At 51.2% G+C, this 20,349-nt stretch overlaps 1 protein-coding gene and 1 long non-coding RNA gene across 11 annotated transcripts in view; one reads left to right on the top strand and one right to left on the bottom strand.

Annotated features, from left to right (window-relative positions):
• Window positions 1–20,349, top strand: part of DNMT3A (DNA methyltransferase 3 alpha) — a 97,534-nt gene that overhangs the window by 57,779 nt on the left and 19,406 nt on the right. For 8 of the 10 annotated variants that reach the window (XM_086325880.1, XM_086325887.1, XM_086325879.1 and 5 more), the window contains 2 exons: window positions 1,525–1,568; window positions 2,021–2,167. The exons of the other annotated variants lie outside the window; for them this stretch is intronic. In XM_086325880.1, the coding sequence (XP_086182006.1) occupies window positions 1,525–1,568; window positions 2,021–2,167 (191 nt within the window). The remainder of the gene's footprint in view (window positions 1–1,524; window positions 1,569–2,020; window positions 2,168–20,349) is intronic. 10 annotated transcript variants of the gene reach the window in all.
• Window positions 6,872–9,854, bottom strand: LOC147362844 (uncharacterized). The gene is made up of 2 exons (XR_015136544.1): window positions 9,085–9,854; window positions 6,872–8,316 (listed from the first exon to the last, which is right to left on the bottom strand). It is a non-coding gene; the product is annotated as an uncharacterized LOC147362844 (long non-coding RNA).

Here is a 20,349-nt window from a genome sequence, read left to right as displayed (position 1 = left end):
GGGAAAGCCCGGTGAGACGTACCTTAAAAGGCCGGCTGTGTACACAGCGCTGGCGAGTTAACACGCGCCCCCGCTTCCTCCCGGCGCCCTGGGCATCTGGCACCGCGGGGTCCACACCTCCCAGCAAACCTGCAGGTGCAGCCCTGCCTGCCCTGTCCCCAGGCTCCAGGTCATCGAAGCCCAGAGTGGAGCCGCAGGTCTCCCTCGGTGAGTGAGAGAGGGGGAAAGAAACAGCCTCTTCAGGGGCCTGGGGATTCAGAGACCTTCAGTGCTGTGGCTGGTTTCCGCCTCACAGCCAGGAGATGCAAGAAGGGCTGTTTTTTCCGTTTTGGGCTCTTTGTCTCCCCTTCACACCGCCCACAAACCCCCTACCCCCAGCCTCCCAAGTGACCTTGAGCCGGCCGTAGTGACCTTCCTGCTTTGGGGCCAAGCTCAGTAATCTTGGCTTCAGACAAAGGAGTTCTGGGGCCCAGGTGAGAGGAGGCTCACCACCCCCCCCCCACACACACACCCCAGCCTCCCTGCCTCAGCACCCCCAGTCTCCAGCAGGAAGCTGGAAGGCATAATTAACCCAACCCACAGCCAGGCAGGGCTGCAGACTCTGGAGTGTGCCAGTGAGGAACCTGAGAGGGACAGGACCAGCGTAGGAGCTCCAGGACCTTCTGGAGCTTGGAACCTGGAGAAGGACAGGAGAGGATAAGGCCTCCCTGCCCCAACCTTTAAAGGCTGTACTGCTGGGGCTTCAGCCCCCAGGGGAGCCTTCCCTTCCAGGAACTGGAGTCCAGGCCAACTGAGGAACCTTGGGGAAGAGGAGCAGGGAAATGCTGTCTGAAGCATTAGCAGGGTTATGTACCTATCCTCAACGAGGAAAAAGCTGGGAGAGATTACAGAACGACTGTGGAGAGTGGGAATCCAAGGCTTCTAGAATAAAGACAGAACTCAGGGACCTGAGAATGGGGTACAGAGGCAGATATTCATGGTAGAAGCATGGTGTTGAGAGCTGCAGGAGCACCTTAGAAACCATTTCCAGCATCTTTACTTTCCACATGAGGAAACTGAGTCTCAAAGAGACAAAGTTGCTTCAGTAGTCTTGCTCCAGTCCCCATGCGCCCCCATCCTCCCACCCCCAGAGCATCTTTGCCACACCCCACACCACGCAGTCTGGCCTCCCCTCCAGTAATTGAGCTCTCTTGACTGGGAGCAGCCAAAGGGGCTCTTTCCAGACCCTCCTGTGTGCCTGACTCACTCCACGGGCCAGAAACCACAGCCCTGGCTTTTCTGTTGTTCCTTTGGGTTTGGGCCTCCAACCCTGCCCAGGTCCTTTTTCTGCCCTGGCTGCGCTCTGAGTCCTGGGGCCAGCATGATATAATGCCTGGCACACAGTAGGCCATCAGGTTTGACATAGGCGCGACCAAATGGTTGGAGAAGCCCTATCCCCGAGGCAGGGACCCCAGGCACAAGGTGAGGCCTCTGAGCCACTCCTGTAACTCTGCCGACAGTCCCTTTGTTCTTCCCTCTCCACAGGCAAAGAACAGAAGGAGACCAACATCGAATCCATGAAAATGGAGGCAAGTGTTTTCCTCAACCCCCAGGGGCTCTATGGATCCTGATTCTAGGAGAAGAAAGCCACCGCTCTGACCGACTGTGGCGAGTGTGTGTGAGGGGAGCCCGAGGTGGCCCCTGGCCCCTTCTGTACTTGTCCCTCCGTGAGGAGCAGAGGAAGTGGGTGTGGAGGTTGGAAGGCCCCCAGCGAGGCAGCCAGCTGGTCCCCACTCGAGACCAAGCACCTCCCCTTCTGTTTTATGTCCTGCCCCACATCCCGCCCCCATCCCTCACTCCTTCCACCCAGGCAGGGGCTTGTCCCTCACTCCAGGGCCGGCATCTCTGGCCAGGAGTCAGAGCTCCTGTGTTCTGTATGAGGTGAGTGCCTCCTTGGTTTCCCCTCCAGGAGGAACGACCCTGCAGCAGGGCTGTCCACGCCCACCTTAATGCCGGTCTGTCTGTCGTCTCTCTGTCCTAGGGCTCCCGGGGCCGGCTGCGGGGTGGCCTGGGCTGGGAGTCCAGCCTCCGCCAGCGGCCCATGCCGCGGCTCACCTTCCAGGCGGGGGACCCCTACTACATCAGCAAGCGCAAGCGGGACGAGTGGCTGGCACGCTGGAAAAGGGAGGTGAGGTGCCTTCTCTGGCCTGGGCCCCAGCCTGTCCCACAGAACCGGGAAACTGGAAGTTAGCTTCAGCCACCGTCTGTGGCTGTTGTCAGGCCCTGGCTGAGCCTCAGTTTCCCCTTCCCCTTCAGGTTAACCTCTCACTCTTACAGGGAACTGCTGGCTCCCTAGGCAGTGACTGCGCGTCCTTTGTTATTTCCACAAATGTTACTGGACTCTCAGCGTGTAAGCAGGCAGTGTCTAGGCCTCATGCACGTATAATTCCTACCCTCATGGAGCTGACATTGTGATGGGGGACATGGACAGAAAACAAGTTAGAGCTCTTATTAGAGTTGAAATAGAGAGTAACAAAGGCCTGCTTTAGGTGGGGTGGTGTGAAGAGGCTTCTTGGAGAAGGCAGCATTGAAGTTGAGACCGGAAGGAATAAAAGAGCTGGCTCTGTGAGTTGTGGGGTGGGGGAGAATATTCTAGGCAGAGGAAACAGCACAAGCGAGGCCCTGACTTGTTCGGTTGTGTAAAAGACCGGTCTTCTCAGAGTGAACCAAGCAGGGGAGAGAGTGGGGCCAGACGAGAGGCGGCGAGGGGAGGTAAGCAGAGGCCGATCATACAGAGCCTTGAGATCTGGGCGGGAAGCTGGTTTAACGCTGAGTATCCTGAGAAGCCCCTGAAGGTTTCTATGCAGAGGAGTGATTTGATGTAGATTAAAGGAGCAGCAAAGGTGAAGGAGAGGGACAGATCTGGGCTTGCTAACCAATGGGAAGGATGTGGAAGGGGGGAGGATGGACACGGCCCACAGGGGTAATGCGTGTGCTGCTGCCTCAGGTGGGAAGACTAGAGGAGGAATGGGTTTGGGGTGGGAGGGAAGCAAGTGTTTAGTCTGAGATACTAAGGTGCCCGGATCCCAGAGCAGAGGGAGGTCCAGGCTGTAGATGCAAAGATGGGAAGGCATAGAGCCACAAACACTGATGAGCTCACCTAGGAGACTGGAGAGAACCGAGATGCATCTCGGGCCTCGGTCCACAGAAACCCTGCAGTTATGGCCACATGAGGTAGGGGCAGTGGCAGCAGCGGTATTGAGAAGGGGCCTGGGAGGAAGAGCCTGGGAGAAAGGAGAGAAGCTTTTCCAGAGGCAGGGGCCACCCTGCCCCGTGGAGGCTGAATTGAAACAGGCTGTTTGCACCTGCCCACCTGGAGGCAGCGGGTGACTTTTCTAAGAGAGGCTTCCCTGCAGATGAGGAGGGAGGAAGCCAGGCCAGGGCTTCAGCAGTGAGAGGCGGTGAGGCGGTGGAGACCAAGGGGCGAAAGCAGTCCCCCCGAGCAACCACTGGGGGACTGCCCTCCTGTGTGTCTGATGAGCAGAGAGAAAGCGTGTTGACCAGGAAGGGAAGGGACGCGCCATGAATTGCCACCACCTGGGGCCTTTCACCTTCACTCTCACTGGTCTTTACCCCAGGCCTACAAAGGAGGGTGTTATCCCTTGTACATTGTGTGAGAGCTTGCTCTAGAGAAAGTTCCAAGCCAGGTGGGAAAGAGAGAGGCTGGTGGCTACTTGATTGTTTCCATTTCCTCTGGGATCCAGGAAGGCAGAAATTTCTCTCCTGGAAGAGCTTGGAAAAGGGACAGGACAGCCTCTGCAAGGTCTCTGAGCTTTAAGTGTGGTCTTTGGGATGGAAATTTCGTTCAGGACTTGGGGCTATTCCTCTGTGGTCGGTGGGAGGGGCTTTGCTTTTTAACTACTTGTTATGTGGGAGTCTGTGCTTTTGCTCTCCTTTAGCCCTGGGGCCAGAAGCTAGATATAATGCCTTTTACACTTGAAGGGCTTCCAGAAATTTGGTGATCCTTAAACTACTTAAAGAACATTTATGGAGGCCTGCCCTCAGTTGCAATTAAAAAAAAAAAAAAAAAAAAAAAGGCAGTCTTTTCTTAACTCACAGGGAAAAGTAAGATAATAGATACATTTTCTCAATCTTAAAATTGCCACTAAAATTTATTAAAAAAAATTTTTTTTGGCTGCACCACGTGGCATGTGTGATCTTAGTTCCCGACCAGGGATTGAAACCGTGTCCCCTGTGGTGGAAGCACAGAGTCGTAACCCCTGGACCACCAGGGAAGTCCCCCCAACTAAAACTCAGGGTGAGGGATCGGGCACCTCAGGCAGAGCATCGCCAAGGAACATAGACTAATTCTGCCTGGGGTCACCTTTGCATCAGCAAGAGGTGGCTTTTGGCTTTTAAAGGATGAACTTGAATTTAGGGAAAGGGGAGGAAAGGCGAGGTAGAAAGAGACTTACAGTATGTGCAGAAGTTCAGAGGAACAAGACTGTGTGGTCTTTTCGGGAATGGAGGTCCATGGTGGTGGATGAAGGAGCACAGGATGCAGGCTCAGAGCAGCAGGAGGGTGGCTGGGGAGCTGGGCTTGTGTGAAGGCTGTGGGGCTTCACCTGACCCCACTCTGCCCCTGGTCCACATGCCTCACCTGTAGAGCCTTCTACCCTCAAAATATCCCCCTCGGCTTAATTTCCTTTTCCCATGACCTCCCTGATCACTCCACACTGTGAGGTCTGCTCTTTACCATCTGAGTTTACCTGCCACCTTAAGCTTTAAAAAAAAAAAAACAACTAAGAAGACTTAGAATATCTCAAAATAAATGAAATTTAAAATAATTGGATGAGAAAAATGGGGCATTTCCAACCCCTCTGCCGAGGCAGAAGTGGGGGTTCCTGCCTGAGCTGGGATGCTCATGTCTGTCTGTCCCATCTCCTATTCTCTGCACCTCTGTACTCATCCTTGTAAGGATTAAATTCTGCCTTAATCGTTACCAGGCCCTGCAACAGAGCCAGCAACAACTCTCCGTTGTCTCCCTATCATGTCAGAAATCCTCTGGCTGTTTCTCAAGACTTTGACCCTCACTGTGACCTCCACAATGGCTCCACCCCCCGAACCCTGCCACTACCATTCTCTAATAGAACAGTCCCTGTGAGAGACCGGGTCTCCCCTTTCTACTTCCTTCCTGCTTTTGTTTCTGCTATACTTTCCCCTCTTCATTCTTCAGGGTTGAGTCCGAGAGCTGTTGCCTCCTCCAAGAAGATCTCTGGATTCTCTCTAGTCCACACTGCCCTCTTCCCTTCTCTGCACTCCTGTAGTCCTTACCGTTAATATTGTGGGGTTTAGCAGTCAGTTATATTTCATAGAGTATTTTTCACTAACTCTTACATGTCTTCACCAGTTATGCCAAACCTGATAATTGGGCAGGGAGAACAGGCTCTGTGAATAGCTGTTGGTTGGCTAAGCAGTTGGGAGGTGGGTAAATATGAGACAACTTCTTGGGGAGCTCGGGCCCAGGCCATTGGTTTCTGGGGGTGCTGACAAGTGTACCTGGAGAATAGTGTGGGGCTGGGGGACTGAGGGCAGGCTCCCATGGGTAAGGTGGTGCCTGAGTCTTCTCCATCCCACATTCCTGCTGTCCCCACTGGGTCGCCACTGTTCTTGAGCCAAGGAGAACTTACCTTGGCCTGGCAGAACTAGCCCAGGGCGGGGTGTGGGGAGGAGAGACGAGAGGCACCTTCCCCCAGAGGAGGGCAGTTCCAGACTCTTCTTTCTGTTTTCAGAACAGCGTGGCCCTGAAGGAGCACTTTAGGCTTAGGAAGGGCTTTTCACAGGTGTTACCTCATTAACCCTCACGAGTGCGAGGCAGAGGCCTGGCCAAGCGGCTGGAACTGTCATCAAGCCAGAAGGCCTGAGGGCTCCCTGTGTGTGTCGGTGCTGTGGTTTTAGGACGCGGTTATAGCCGGTGATGTTATGACTCTCTTTAATGTCTTCACCCCAACCGATTCTAAATTGCTTCGGGGTCAGGAAACCATGTCCTGCTCTTCTAGAATCTTGCCTCTTTCCTGGCTTCCAACCCAAATGGAGGGACTCCTGCATCCTCAGACTTACTAGATGTTTAATACGTATTAAATACTGATAGCAAGTAATTGGGGGCTTCCCAGGTGGCGCTAGTGGTAAAGAGCCTGCCTGCCAATTCAGGAGATGTAAGAGATTTGGGTTAGATCCCTGGATCAGGAAGATCCCCTGCAGGAGGAAACGGCAGCCCACTCCAGTATTCTTGCCTGGAGAATTCCATGGACAGAGGAGCCTGGTGGGCTACAGTCCATGGGGTCAAAGAAGAGTCAGACACAACTAAAGCGACTTAGCGTGCACACAGGCAACAGTAATCTTCTGTCCACATACTCCAGTCTGTCCTCTCCTCCCTTCTCTCTCCTGCACTCAGAGCCCCCTTCTCTCCCCACAGGCAACACAGCCTTCGCTTTCCTGGAAGTGAGTCCAGGTGCCGACTTGTCCACTCACTGGACCTGGGACCTTCTGCATCACTTGACCACCCCATCCCCGCCCCGCTCCCGCGCCACTGCTTCTGCCCCTCAAGCTTAGGCCCCAGCACTGTTTGTAGACTTTGGTTGTACTCTGCTGTCCTGTGTGCGTCTCATCTTCATGGAACCCCACTCACCAGTTTGTTTTCTGCTTTTGCCCAACCCAAGCTTGTTCAGCACAGGCCCTCTGGGCACCTCTGCCCCCAGGGCTTGCCGTTCAGGAGGTACTCTGTAAAAGTTTGCTGAATGAATGAATGACTACTTCTAATCTCAGAGTTGTGTGGGTTAATAAGGTGTATAGAACATGTACAGCACAGGGCTAGAATATAATAGGACATGCATAATTCTTTAAAACTGATTTATATAAGTATTACACAAATACATTCTTTAAAAAAAAAAACAAAAAACAACCATCCCTCCCAGTGACTTTAATTCCCCTACCAGAGGTATCTGGTGCTGTCTTTATCCATCTATGTGTGTGTGTAAATTTATAAGTTTGCTTCACAGTTGCTTTTTTTCGCTTTTCCTTTTTTATATAAATAGAACCACACTATAGTTTCGTTTTACAGCTTGGTTTTTCACTTATGATAAGTCTGGGCAATCAAGCCACGTAATTACTGTTCTCTTCCACTGTATGGATTACCATGATTTTATTTAACCATTCTCTTATTGGTGGACATTTGTGTGGTTTACAGTATTTTACTGCATAAGCACCACAGCAGTGAACATCCTTGGTCATGTCTCTTTGTGCATCTGTTTCTCTCAGATAGATACCTAGAAAGAGAAATGCTGGGTTGAAAGGAATGTGTATTTTGCATTTTATACAGTGTGCCAAATTGTCCTCCAAAAAGGGCAGTGCCAACTTAGGCTCCCGTAAACAGGGTATGAGAAGATTTTCACCTGTGCCAACATCAATATTTTGCTAATCTAATGGGTGGGAAAAACACTATCTTGCTATGATTTTAATTGGCATTTCCCAGATAAGTGAGGTTGGACATCTTTTCATATGTTTATTGGCCATTTGTACTGCTGCTCCTGTGAGCTGAGCAAATGTTGCTTCCTTTTGCTTTATAACCCTGCAGTCTCAACAGACTTGCTTCCTGTCGGCCCTGGGAAGAACAGCCTGAGTGTCCAGCGGGTCATCTCCTGCTGTGCTATATTCCATTTAATAAGCTATCCCCAAGCACCTTCGGTGTTGGGGGGTTGAGGGTATTGTGCCGGGCACTTTGAGAAGAAGGAGATGAATTAAGTGTGATCTCCTGGGCTTTAGTACAGGAGATGTGAGAAATGGCAACGTAAAGTAGACCTTTAAGCACTAAAACCAAACTATTAGCCAAGTATGTGGGTAGCAGTTTTAGGGGATTCCAACTGGCAGACGTTCCTAGCTTATTCACCATATAGTATATAAACTAATGAAAACCCGAACCCTTACAGGATGGCCTCAGAAATAACATTGCCCTTAAAGGAGATGATGCTTTTTAGAGCCGATGTGACACGTGTACTTTACCAAAAGGCTGAACGAACACCTTTTAAAGGCACTGTTGTGACAGCCTATAATCAGTAGTGAGTTCCAGGGCTGGCCCTTAGGACAGGCTGTGAAACTTTCATCACAGAGGCACCCGTTGTCTCTTCAGTGGACCAGCTGTTCACCCACTGGAATGTTCACTCCATCTGGTGGGGCGGGTGTGAGGTGGGCACAGAGAGAAGAGCGCTGAGAACAACCCCCACTTTTTAGTGGTGAGAAAACAGTAACGAGGTACTGGGTTCAGCAGTGCCACAGCCAAACCTGAAATAGGCCAGAGGGGTAGCTTTGTGAGCATCTCCTTCATCTCAGGTGGCTCAGCTGGTAAAGAATCTACCTGCAATGTGGGAGGCCTGGGTTTGATCCCTGGGTTCCATGGACTGTACAATCCATGTAGTCGCAGAGTCAGACGTGACTGAGCGACTTTCACTTTTCACCTCATCTCAGGGACAGTGCTGGGAGCGTTAACGTCTGCCACAATCCTAATGATAAAGTAACTTTGTATTTCAGGTTTCACAAAACAGAGACCACTGCTGTGGCCCGGCCCAGATCAGAAATCTAAACCTAGGTCATTGGGCTAGGTCGTCCATGTGTGGTGTGTGCTCAGTCATGTCTGACTCTTTGCGACCCATGTACTGTGCCAGGCTCCTCTGTCCATGGGACTCTCCAGGCAAGAACAGTGGAGTGGGTAGCCAGGGGATTTGCTTCTCCAGGGGATCTTTCGACCCAGGGATTGAACCCCCATGTTTTGCCTCTCCTGTATTGGCAGGCAGATTCTTTACTGCTGTGCCACCTGGGAAACCCTAGGTGGTCCATGAGCTAGTCCAGCGGTTAGGAATCCATGCTTCCATAATAGGGGGCCGAGGTTTGATCCCCAGTTGGAGAACTAAGATCCCATATGCCATGCCTCAGCCAAAAAAATTTTTTTAAAATAATAAATGAAGCTAGGTCAGTGCAGGTACAGGAAACTCCTGCTAATCCTTCAGCTCAGTTTAGTGGGTTCACCTTCCCCTAGGAAACAAGACTCGCTACCTTGTAAGGAAATCCCATCCTTGCTGGCCAATCATGCCCTGTTCCTGTTCCTGATGCCTCTTCTGTCAGTGGGTGGAACTTATGCTGGTCCAGCATCCTTGGGAAGGTGCTCTTGCAGCTCTGAGCCACTGTACTCCCCCAGTCTGTGGACTGTTTTCCCTTAAATAAAGGACATCAGACTTGTTACTAAATTGTATTATTTTTGTCATTTCACAGGTATACTATTCACAATTACTATAAGAGTTAATTTTCATCCCTATTTTACCACTAGGAAGCTAAGACTCCTGTAGGTGAGGAGATAAGAGCCATGTGGACATCCTTGTGGACAGGCCTGTGGGCTAAACCAGACTCCAGATCGCAGGCTGCTTCTGTTTCACAAACAACTCCACTAGAACTGGGTCTTCCTGGTTTTCAGTCTTGGCTTCCCCTGAAACTATAGGACGGGGTTGGAGGGAGCTCACTGGCTCAGCCCTCTGTCCCTGCCGCCTTGCCCCACCTCGGCCGCAGGTCTTCAGGCCGCAGGGTCTTGCCAGGTTTGGGTCCCTTTCACCCTGGGGACCCCTTCCCACTTCCTTCTCTACTCCTTTGGTCCTGAGCCTTTGCCCTTGAACTGCTGTTTTTCTCATGATTGGTTTTGATGTTGTGAAATCAGATTAAGTAAATGGAATGAGATTCAGGAGGCCTGGTTTCTGAGTATAGCCTCTGCTGCTGCTGCTGCTAAGTCACTTCAGTCTTGTCCGACTCTGTGCGACCCCATAGACGGCAGCCCACCAGGCTCCCCCGTCCCTGGGATTCTCCAGGCAAGAGCACTGGAGTGGGTTGCCATTTCCTTCTCCAATACATGAAAGTGAAAAGTGAAAGTGAAGTCGCTCAGTTGTGTCCGACTCTTAGCGACCCCATGGACTGCAGCCTACGAGGCTCCTCCATCCATGGGATTTTCCAGGCAAGAGTACTAGAGTGGGGTGCTATCGCCTTCTCCGGAGTACATCCTCTACTCAGGATCAATTTGAGAAGGTTGTTCTCCTCTCTGTACTTTAGTTTCCTCGTTTGTAGCAGGGCACAAATAGACCAGATGACCCCTGAGATTCGGAAATAGCATAATTTAAGGGGAGGCGGACTGAAGTCATGACCTGTAGCTCCCTTTGTCTCCTTGTATGGACGTCCTAAATTAAATGTTTGAGTGAATTCTCATACCTCACATACATGCTTCTTTTAGAGGCACATACATAAAGCATCTTAATAAAGATGCTTAGAAAAAACTTTCACAAAATTCATGTTTTGTGCTAGAATCTAGCTTTCCTCTTCATGGTGGACCGCTTTTATTGTGTTTGCTGCCAGGATCAGAAATGGCAGGGCTTGCTACTCACCTGGGTGAGGGAGAGTCTTGAAGCCACCACTAAAAAGGTGATGTTGCAAACACACCCCTAACAGGCACATGTTCCTGGGGCATTTCCTCAGCTCAGAAACTGCACATCCCTGTTCTGGCTTTGGTCACCATGTGCCTAGCTAGGTCTGCCCCTTACTGCTCATTTTCTCTTCTTTAGTCACACGATCACCCTCTATCATTTTGAGAGTTACAGACCTTGACTGAGCAAATACTTTGTGCTCAGGCTTTCAGAAAACTCCATATGCATCTGGGTCTCCGCCACTTTCCCACATTTTCTAGACACTAAAGAGACACGTTTAAAGGAAGGTCAGAATCCCACCCTGGCAGCGGTAGGCAGTTAAGTGCTGCAACCCAGTAAGGGTTAGGATAGAAATAGGAGGAAAGGAGCCATGGGAGCAGCTAACTAGCCCTGCCCAAGGAGGCTGGGAAGGCCTGTGTAGAAGAGACATCTTGCAGGCTTGCTACTGGGATAGGAGTTTTCCTGATGGGGACAGTGGGGGAAGGGCACTGAGTGGGATCTAAAAAAAACCCTCTAGGAGTTTGGGATCTAGAGCACCTCAAGATTTCTTGCATTTTTATTTCAGCTTTCAGAAACAACCTCATAGCCCTCGCTGTGAGGCAAACAGGAGAAGATCCAGTGGTGCTATTCTCTCTTTGCTTTCATGATCAGAGCATTCGTTAAGGAGGTCCCTAGGATGCTCGAGCACGGGGGGTTCAGCTGGACTGTGTGACTCTGTTAAGGAGTACTCTAGATGTTGTAAACGGACTTGAGTCTGTATTTACTAAATACATGCAGTACCATGCTGGCACTGGAGGAGACAGTGGACACGGTCCCTGTCCCAGGGCACACATGGTCTAGAGGAGGAGGTGGGAGTGCCCACTGTGAGCCACAACATCAGATGGAGCATGGGCCTCGGCCTGTGCTTCTGCCACCAGGAGTCTGGTGAGCATAGAGGAGGGCAAGAGAACTTCTGGGGGAACTCCTGGAAGGTTCCCTGGAGGAGGTGTCCTTTGAGAATTCCAATAAGGATAAATAAGGAAGGCGTTTCAGGAAAAAGAAACACTGAGGGCAAAGACAAAGAGGCATGAAGCTTCTGGGTTGGTCAGGGAACAGCGTGAGAGCTGGTAACTAGGTGTGGGAATTGGCAAGGAAGTGTAAGAAGAGATAAAACTGCAAAGGGAGATGGTCAGATTGTTACAGCCTCCCTGTCATAGTGAGAAACGTGGGCTTCACTGTGCAGGAGGGAGCTGGAATGTTAGAGAACCGGATGTGTATTTTGGGAAGGTAACCCTCCCTGGCTGCAATGCAAAGGGACCCAGGGAAGGTTAGAAGAAGGACCAGTTAGGAGGGCGTTTCATCTGATTTTGACGAAGGGGCCAGGCAGTGGGAGGCAGACTTGATAGAACTGATACAGTTTGCCTCTGGTTGGAGGGAAGGGAGAAACTGGGCTGGTATTTGGGGGCTGGGGTGAGTGGTCATTATATGAGCTAGGAAATCCCGAGCTAGGGAGGAAGAGCAGGTTTGGAGCAAGAAGGTGGTATGGACTTTCCATTTTCTTAAGGATTTATTTTGATGGTCAGAAGCTTTTCATTTGAACAAAATCCAGTTAACCAAATTCTTCTTTTATTGGAGTGTGTGTGTGATCTCTGAGTTCTCTGCCTACCCTAAAGTCATGAAGATAGTCTCTTAGGAGGAGTAAATTTTATTTATTTGTCTGGCTGTGTCAGATCTTAGTTGCGGCATGTGGGATCTTTCGCTGCAGCGTGCAGGCTCAGTAGTTGTGGTGGGCAGGCCTTGTTGCCACGTGCCACAGGGCTCAGACCCACATCCCCTGCATTGGAAGGCGGATTCTTAACTGCTGGACCACCAGAAAGTTCCAGGAGTGGACTTTTAAGTTAGGTTTTGGACAAGCTGCTTTTGAGAAGCCAGCAGAGTGGCTGACAATGGGGAGGGGTTTAGCAGGCACTCAGGAGTCATCCTCTAGGAGGGTAAGTGCAGGCTGGCGAGCAGGGAGAAAGGACCAGGGTAGGGAGGGTCAGCTCACCTACCTGGGGCTTCTGGGAGCAACCAGCTGGCAGGAGTGCCAGAACAACTGAAGGACCACTAAAGACCCTCTTTTCACCTGTCTGTGGAGCCTTTTAAAAGAGTTGCCTTTTAAACAGTACCTAGATTCGCATAAACAGGAGACTGCACTTTTTTATTCCTACTTTTGCTTAATCTGAGTTGAAAGTGAAAAATTAAAAATACACTGCCCATTATTCCTTAACTAAAGAGTCATATAGCGTCTGTGAAGAGTTCTTATTAAGGGACGGCAAGTCAGAAAAACAGTAAAACTTGCTCACAGTGTGCAGTTGGCATGGGAGAGGGGGAGGACCCGGATGGCCAGAGACCTGACGGGTTAGAACTGAGTGACTAACACACATACATTCTGGAGCTATGAGGCGGAGACCCTGGTGTGATTCCTGGGAAATCTGATTCTCTAGTCAGGTGCCCATGGTTCTGGGGCTTGTGCAAGTTTGAGAACCACCCAGCTTCAGGTGATCGGAAGTAAACCAAACCCGACACAGAAGTGTAGTGAATAGTGTTACTTGCTCCGCCATGTCCGACTCTTTGCGACCTCATGGACTGTAGCCTGCCAGACTCCTCTGTGCATGGAATTCTCCAGGCAAGAATACTGGAGTAGGTTGCCACGTCCTTCTCCAGGGGATCTTCCCAAGCTGGGATCGAATCCAGGTCTCCTGCATTGCAGGCAGATTCGTTACCACTTGAGTAAACCGGGAAGCCGCCTGACACAGAAGAGATTCCTCCAAAGATGCATTTATTGTGTCACCCACCACCTGATAGTGAAGGACAGGGAAACCTGGCATGTTGCAGTCCATAGAGTTGCAAAGAGTTGGGCACGACTTAGCAACCGAACCACCACCCCCGCCCCAGTCACCCTCACGGGGTCTTCCTGCACATTCGCATTACCTGGGAGTCTGTTTTAACCATTGCTCTCTGGGCCACCCACCCTGGATTCAGTACACTTGGACTTTAGTTCTGGGCCCAGGCCCAGATCACTCCGAAAGGTGTCCAGGTGATTGTAAGGGCTTGAAACTCAGGCCGTGAACACTGAGCTGTGGAAGAAGTATGGGCTCTAACGCCGGCACAGCTAGAGAACTGTTTCCCAATAGAGGTGGGGGGAGAAGACCGGAAAGGACTTGGTGCAGGAATTCAAATGTTTCCTTTGGGATGGAGATGGTAGGCGGTCCTAGTGTTTTCAGCAATGGGTTTACCCCAAGGCTTGTCTGCTGGGCTCCTCCTGGGTCTTCTCTTTGGACCCTGAAACTTGAGAGGGTCTGCATGCCTGAATCTGAATGGTGGTCCCTGGGGTCCCTCCCTTTGACCCCTGGAGCCTGGGGTGGGGGAGGGGAGGAGAAAGCAACCCTGGCAGTTCAGGTTTACCTGGTTCCTTTGGACCCACACCCCCCAGGTATAAAATTAACAAGTCTCCCCAGAGTCTAGTTTGTAAAGCAAAGTGACTGTACACGGTCAAGCTAACTTGTCGAAAGGTTCTTTCCAAACCTCTTACACGATATGCCCTCCTGACTTCCTTTGACCTTACCTGTAATACTCAGCAGATATCTGTCCCATCAGACTGATTAAGAAACTAAGATCCAAAGAAGCTAGGCACTTACTGAAAGCTTTGTCATCAGCTGTGATCCTCTGCTCCCATCCTGCCCCTTCTATTCTTTTTCCTGGCAAGGGGCAGGTGAGACCTGGGGACCTGCAGCACCACTGCCTCCACCCTTGCTCCCTGCCCACAGCCTGCACTCGGCTCACAGGCAGGGCCGTGCTCACCCCGCAGCTCCCAGTTAGGGGCTGGAAGTGATGGGGCGGGAGAGTCGGGTTTGTGGAGAGGCCTTCGTCTTAAGGAGCAGACCTGGAGCTGTCGGGAAAGAGGGGGCAGATGGGCGAGGGCAGAAAGGAGGCTGCAGCTGAGGCTTCAGGAGCTGCTGGCAGGTCTGGCAAGTTGAGACTTCCAAGCATGTAGTGACTGGGAAGGGACGGGGGAGCCAGGAAGGAAGGGATGGGAGAACCAGGGAGAGAGGCAGAAGAGATGGAGACGTCAGGGGTCAGCGAGGAGGTGGCTCCCAGACCCTGCATTTTACTCTGGATCAGAATGTTTGTCAGCAGTGGAATGTAGAACAGGCAGGAGGCCCTCCGCGGCTCGCCTCCCTAACATGTGTGCATACAGCTGTGCTTGTGCATCTCGCTGGGAAGCTAACGCAATTGCAGATGCCCCCAAAGATCTGCTGTCTGAGAAACCTGGGAGGCTGGGCCCTGTCCTGGCTCACTGTCTCCCATCCTCCCTTGAGTCCTCCTGCCTTGACTGGTTCCGGCCGCCTCAGATTTCCTTCAGCACACAGAGAAAGCATCTCTACCACATAATTTACCATCTAATTGCATGCTGTGTTGAATGAGCGCTGTGGCTTCATGTGCGGTGGGTCCTGGGCACACAATTAGGCTGTGAGGAGTAACAGGAGGGAGGTCAGCTCTTGCACTGGCTCTGCCCCCTCCCTCCCCAATCCCCAATCCCCCTCCCCCACGCCCCCCCCCACACCACCCCCCCACCCCCCCATCGACCCACCCTGCCCTAGCTGGTGTGGGTGCTGCTGCTGGATCCTAGGGTTTTGGTGTCATTCAGGCAGGCTCAGAGGTTGGCTCCTGGATAAAGCACAGCCTCCTTATAGTTCTGAAAGTAGACTAGACCGGCAGGGGTGAGGGGTTTTGAGGGGGTGGGCTGCCCCTGCCCCATGGCCTTTGCCTAAAGATGAGCCTCTCTTGGGTCCAGGTTTGGGGATGGCACCAAGCCCAACCAGGCCAGCACACTGCAGTTTCCATGGTGACCCTTTTGGTTTCCTTCCTAAGGAGGATAGATTTCCTCTTTCAGTCCAGGTCGTGTGCCTGGGCCGCCACCACTCTGAACACTCTGGGGACCAGGCTGCCCAGCTCCGCTCCCCTCCACTTTCTGCCAGACAGGACAGTTTGTGGAGAGGCTCAGTTTTAAGTCACAGTCCAATATCAGACATCAGCATGTTCTGGTTTGAAGGGGGAGCAAGAGAGACAGGCCCAGGAGAGGGGGCGACTCCCCTCCTTCTACCTCTCCCTCCTCAGTTTTGACCCTTTGGGTGGGCTTGGTCCCCTGCAGGCCTGTTTCCTCATTTGTAACAGCCAGGGCCCTTGGTGATCTCCATACCTGGTTGGAAGCAGAATCACTTAGGGGGAGGGGGTTTTAATAGATTCCTGGGCTCTACCCCAAGCCAGCTCATCGCCATAGGTGGGCCTAGGAATCTGTATTTTTAAAAACCTCCTTGGGTGATCCTGATACAAATGAGTTTGAGATTCTCCTGCCAAGGTGACCTCTGAGGCCCCCAGAGGAAGGAAAGGAAGCTCTGCCTTGTGCTGAGGACTGCCTGGCCTTTCTGGGGTCCCCAGAGCTTCCAAAGAGCCCATCGTAGGTCACTCTTGTCAGGAAGCCGGTGTTTCCTAGTCACGCTGGCTAAGCCAAGACTAGGCCCCCACCTTTTCCCCACAGGAGAAGCCAGGAGAGAGAGGATTGGGGGGTGGGGGGGAGGTTGCCATAACAACCAGCTCCAGGCAGAGGCCTCCCTTCCAGGGCTGGTACTTCACCCCAGCAATGGTGGTTTCCATGGAGATGGGTTACTGAGGGACAGGGGGAACATTTGCCCCACTTAGTGTATTAGTCAGGAGCTGCCAGAAGGCAGAACCATCTCTAGGTGGGAGCCTTGGACCCCTGTCAACTTTGAGTCCCCCTCCCCACACCCAGCTGTGGCCTCTGCTCTCTGGGTGCAGGTCTGACGCTTTCTCCCCGCTTGGTTGCTCTCTCTGTGACTGGTCTCCCTAGCAACAAGTCCTGCTAACTCCTTGCTGTTGGCTCTGTGGCTATTTTTAGCTTCCCTGCCAGCAGCCCAGTCCTGGTCATTTGCTTGCAACCTCCATGTGGATGGCAGGGGAGCAGGAAAACAAAGATTCCCGGCCTTTTTCGGGAGCCGTGGACCCAGACCTCTTAAGCACCTATGGGAACTTTGCTGTGGAAAGTATTTGCCCTCATTTGGGAACTTGGTCAGTAGACTCCAGATGAGGCTCTGGAGACAGTGTTGGATTCAGTTCAGCAGACACTGCTTTAATCCTCTACAGTGTGCAAGAGGCTGTGGTCCACACTGCTTCCACGTGAACCTGAGTGAGAGCCAGGCCCTGCCCTCTAGGGATTTTTAATCTTGTGAAGAGGAAAGAGGAGTACACCTTAGTCCAAGCAAAGATCGGCACGTGCTAGGAGAGGATTACACGGTGCTCTGGGAGTATGGGGGAGGAGGCGAGACAAGGGAACCTTCAGGTGGGGAAGGATAAGGCTGAGGGCCCAGAGCAGCACTGTCCAGGAGAATGTTCTGCAATGACAGAAATGTTCTAAAATCTATGCCCTCCGCTACAGTAGCCTCCCTCAGCCACATGGGCTCTTGGACACTTGGGATGTGGTTAGTGCAATGAAGAACTGAATTTTCATTTTAATCTAATTTCAATGAATTTAAATGGCTTTGTGCAGCCACTGGCTCTCTCACTGGCCAATTCAGGTCTAGAGAAACCTTCATGGTGGAGGTAACTAGTGAATTGGGCTGAGAAGGATAGGTAGGCTTTTGACTGGTGGAAGGTGAAGGGGAGGAGCAAGGAACGGCATGAGCAAAGGCACGGAGGCAGGGAAAGGGCATATTTGGGAAACAGCAAGTGGGTGGGCTGAGTGTAGGCTGTGTGAGGTAAGGGCTGCAGATGGTGGGGGCCTTAAGTGCCATGCAAGGAGCGCAGGCTGTAATCAGCAGGTGGTCAGAGGTCTACTGTGTAGCATGGAAGCTTCTGAGCTATGGGTGGAACGGCAGGATTGGAAGAGACATCCATCTTGACCTTGTGGTTCTTGTCTAGATAAGTTCTCATTTGTCATGGGGGCAGTGGGAATGTTTGTGTGTCAAGAAATGCACAGTGTCTCCCAACATGTGGCTTTGCAGATGGCTTCCCAGGGATCCTGGCTCCTCCGATTTTGAGTTCAGGGACTCAGGTGCTAAGTCCTGTTCAGTGGACGCCACATAACCTCCCCACCTCCCACTAGCACTGGATTTTATGACAAAGCATGCCTCAGAACGCTGAACTTAAGAGTTAAAATCAGCCAGGCAGTCCCACTTGCGCCCGTGGGCACTGCTGCTCCTGGGGGGAGGATCACGACTTAGCATCTCATCTCCGCTCCCCAAGCTGGAAAGTCAGCTTCACAGTGCTCCCCACACTCATGCTCCCAGAGACACCCGGATGCTCAGTTTACAGATTTATAATAGGACTTGTCCTTCCAACACAGATCCATCCAAGTGGTTGTCCCCATTTTATCTGGCAACTTACCGGTATCAGAGTCACTGGAAAATGTAATTAAAGTTAGAAGTTTGCTTGATGAACACAGGATCAGTGCTGAGTCAGGTGTCCCTAAGAGGTATTTTCATCAGGCCTGTTGGAGCACTGCAATCTGCCTGCCAAACAGGAAGTACGCCCTCTCTTTCAGGTTGCCCTCTCTTTTGGACCATGCTGGGTACTTCCTCTCCGACGCTTCTTTTAGCCTCTTGACATCCACCAGATCTTCTTTTCATCCAGGGGTTCCTCCTTTCAACATACTTTTAGAACACGTCCAAGAACCTGGCTCATTTTACATGGCTCTGCTATTTTAGGTTGACTATCTTTATCTTGATCAAAAGACCTATCCCAATAACCACCCTGGGCGGGTTACTTTGGAAGGTCGAGAACATATATGACCTGAGGATCCTAGAAGGCTGCCCTGGTTTTTTCCTGACCTTGGGCTAAAGTCACTTCTTGGCCTAGATCTTGGGATCTCTTCTGCTTTGAGGTCTCTGTGCCCACCAAGTACAAGGTAGACACAGATCTCAGTCTGAGTGACTCACTGTATAGAAAAGGGGAACCTTTCCCCTGGGTATAGCTACAGGAGAGGGGTGGTGCTGTAAGTAATAAGAGGACACCTTTGAGTTGAGCTTCCTTTTTGCTTAAGTTGGGAGCTATGTGGAAGAGGTAAGATTTGGGCTTAATTTTACTAAGCCCAATTTTTTATTGAGGTATAGTTGATTTACAATATTATGTTTCAGGGGAACAACATAGCGATTCACAATTTTTAAAGATTATACTCCATTTATAGTTATTATGGGGTTCCCTGGTAGCTCAGCTGGTAAAGAATCCGCCTGCAATGCAGGAGACCCTGGCTCGATTCCTGGGTCGGGAAGATCCCCTGGAGAAGGGATAGGTTACCCACTCTAGTATTCTTGGGCTTCCCTGGTGGCTCAGACAGTAAAGAATCCGCCTGCAATGCAGGAGACCTGATTTAATCACTGGGTTAGGAAGATTCCCCTGGACGAAGGGACTGGCTACTACCCACTCCAGTATTCTTGCCTGGAGAATTCCATGGACAGAGGAACCTGGCAGGCTATAGTCCATGGGGTCGCAGAGCTGCACATGACTGAGTGACATACACACACACAGTTATTATAAAATATTAATTATATTCCTTGTGCTGTATATTCTTATAGTTTATGTTAAACAATAGTTTGTACCTCTTAATTCCCTACTTTTATCTTGCCCCTCCCCCCCCCCCCATTCGAGCTTAATTTTAGAGAATGAGAATAAGGAAGTTTGGCAGCTGGAGGGAGAAGCCACTTTTTGAGTGGGCCAAGGGAAAGCGAAACTGATGGTCCTGATCCGTTCTGACACTTTTGAGTCCTGGCTGCATACACAGGTGTCATTACTTACTGAAGACCAAGACCACGGAGTGTAGAGTCTAAATGTTTACCCACATAACAATGGAAAGAGAGATGTCATAGGTGAGATAGTGTTTTTAAAGAGCTGGCCAAGCCAGATCAGAAACTTCATTTTGAGAGGATGCCTGGGGTGAGGTCTAAAGTGGCCTGTTAACAGGGCCTGGATGCCGGGGAGGCATGAGTGAGAGAAGCCAAGCAAGTCCTATTACATTCCTCAAAGTGTGAGAGCAGGCAAGAAGTATAAACTCATGGAAACTGTACCAAGCAGGTACCTTGATTGGGTTGAAAGATGGCTAAGAGCAGACTAGGGCCTTTGTTGTGTGGAAGGGTTCCTCTTTGCTGTAGAGGTTCTGGGTCTTAGGGCTGGGAGGGGGTTTGTACTGCCTGGGTGTTCTGTGGAGAAGGCTCTCTGATGTGGGGTCCTCTTCCCTTTTCAGAGCCTCCTTGTTCTCTGATGGCCCCCAGGAGGGTGCTGAGCCCTGGCAAGGATGGTGGGTTCTCCTCACAGCACATCTTTTGACCTCATTATACCAGCACCTGTTCCAGCTGGTTTGTTCTCACTGTCTGTGGCTGAAAGCCAGGCACCTGGGGGCATTATCTCCTTGAGATGCTGGTATCCCCGGCCTGGGAGGGCAGATGTCATCACTCCTGTTTTGCAAGTGAAAAAAGACTTCTTGGAGTTAAGTGGCTTGTTCAAGGTCACAGGGACAGAACCAGAACTCCAGTCCTGATCTGTCGAGCAGTGCAGCCGGCCACACAGCCATTTCCTGCTGGGACATTTACCCTTGGTTCCCCTGCTCTGCCTTTTAATTCATCTTGCAAACTGAAACCATGCTAATCTTTTTCCAAAATACCCATTCACCTCATGTCAGAAAACCTGCGGTTATTCTTCACTGCAGTAGGATATATCCATTGACATCTCTTCTCTGCACTTTCGCTTTAGTTCTATTGAGGGGATGGGAGGTGGAGGTGGGCAAGGGTTTTCCTCCCTTTCCAGCCTAACATCTCTTATTTCCTATCTG

Source organism: Bos grunniens, chromosome 11 (assembly GCF_055505025.1).
Source record: "Bos grunniens cultivar Pamir isolate PY7600 chromosome 11, Bosgru_T2T1.0, whole genome shotgun sequence".
Taxonomy (NCBI): Eukaryota; Metazoa; Chordata; class Mammalia; order Artiodactyla; family Bovidae; genus Bos; species Bos grunniens.
This window is presented reverse-complemented; position numbering and strand designations above follow the sequence as displayed.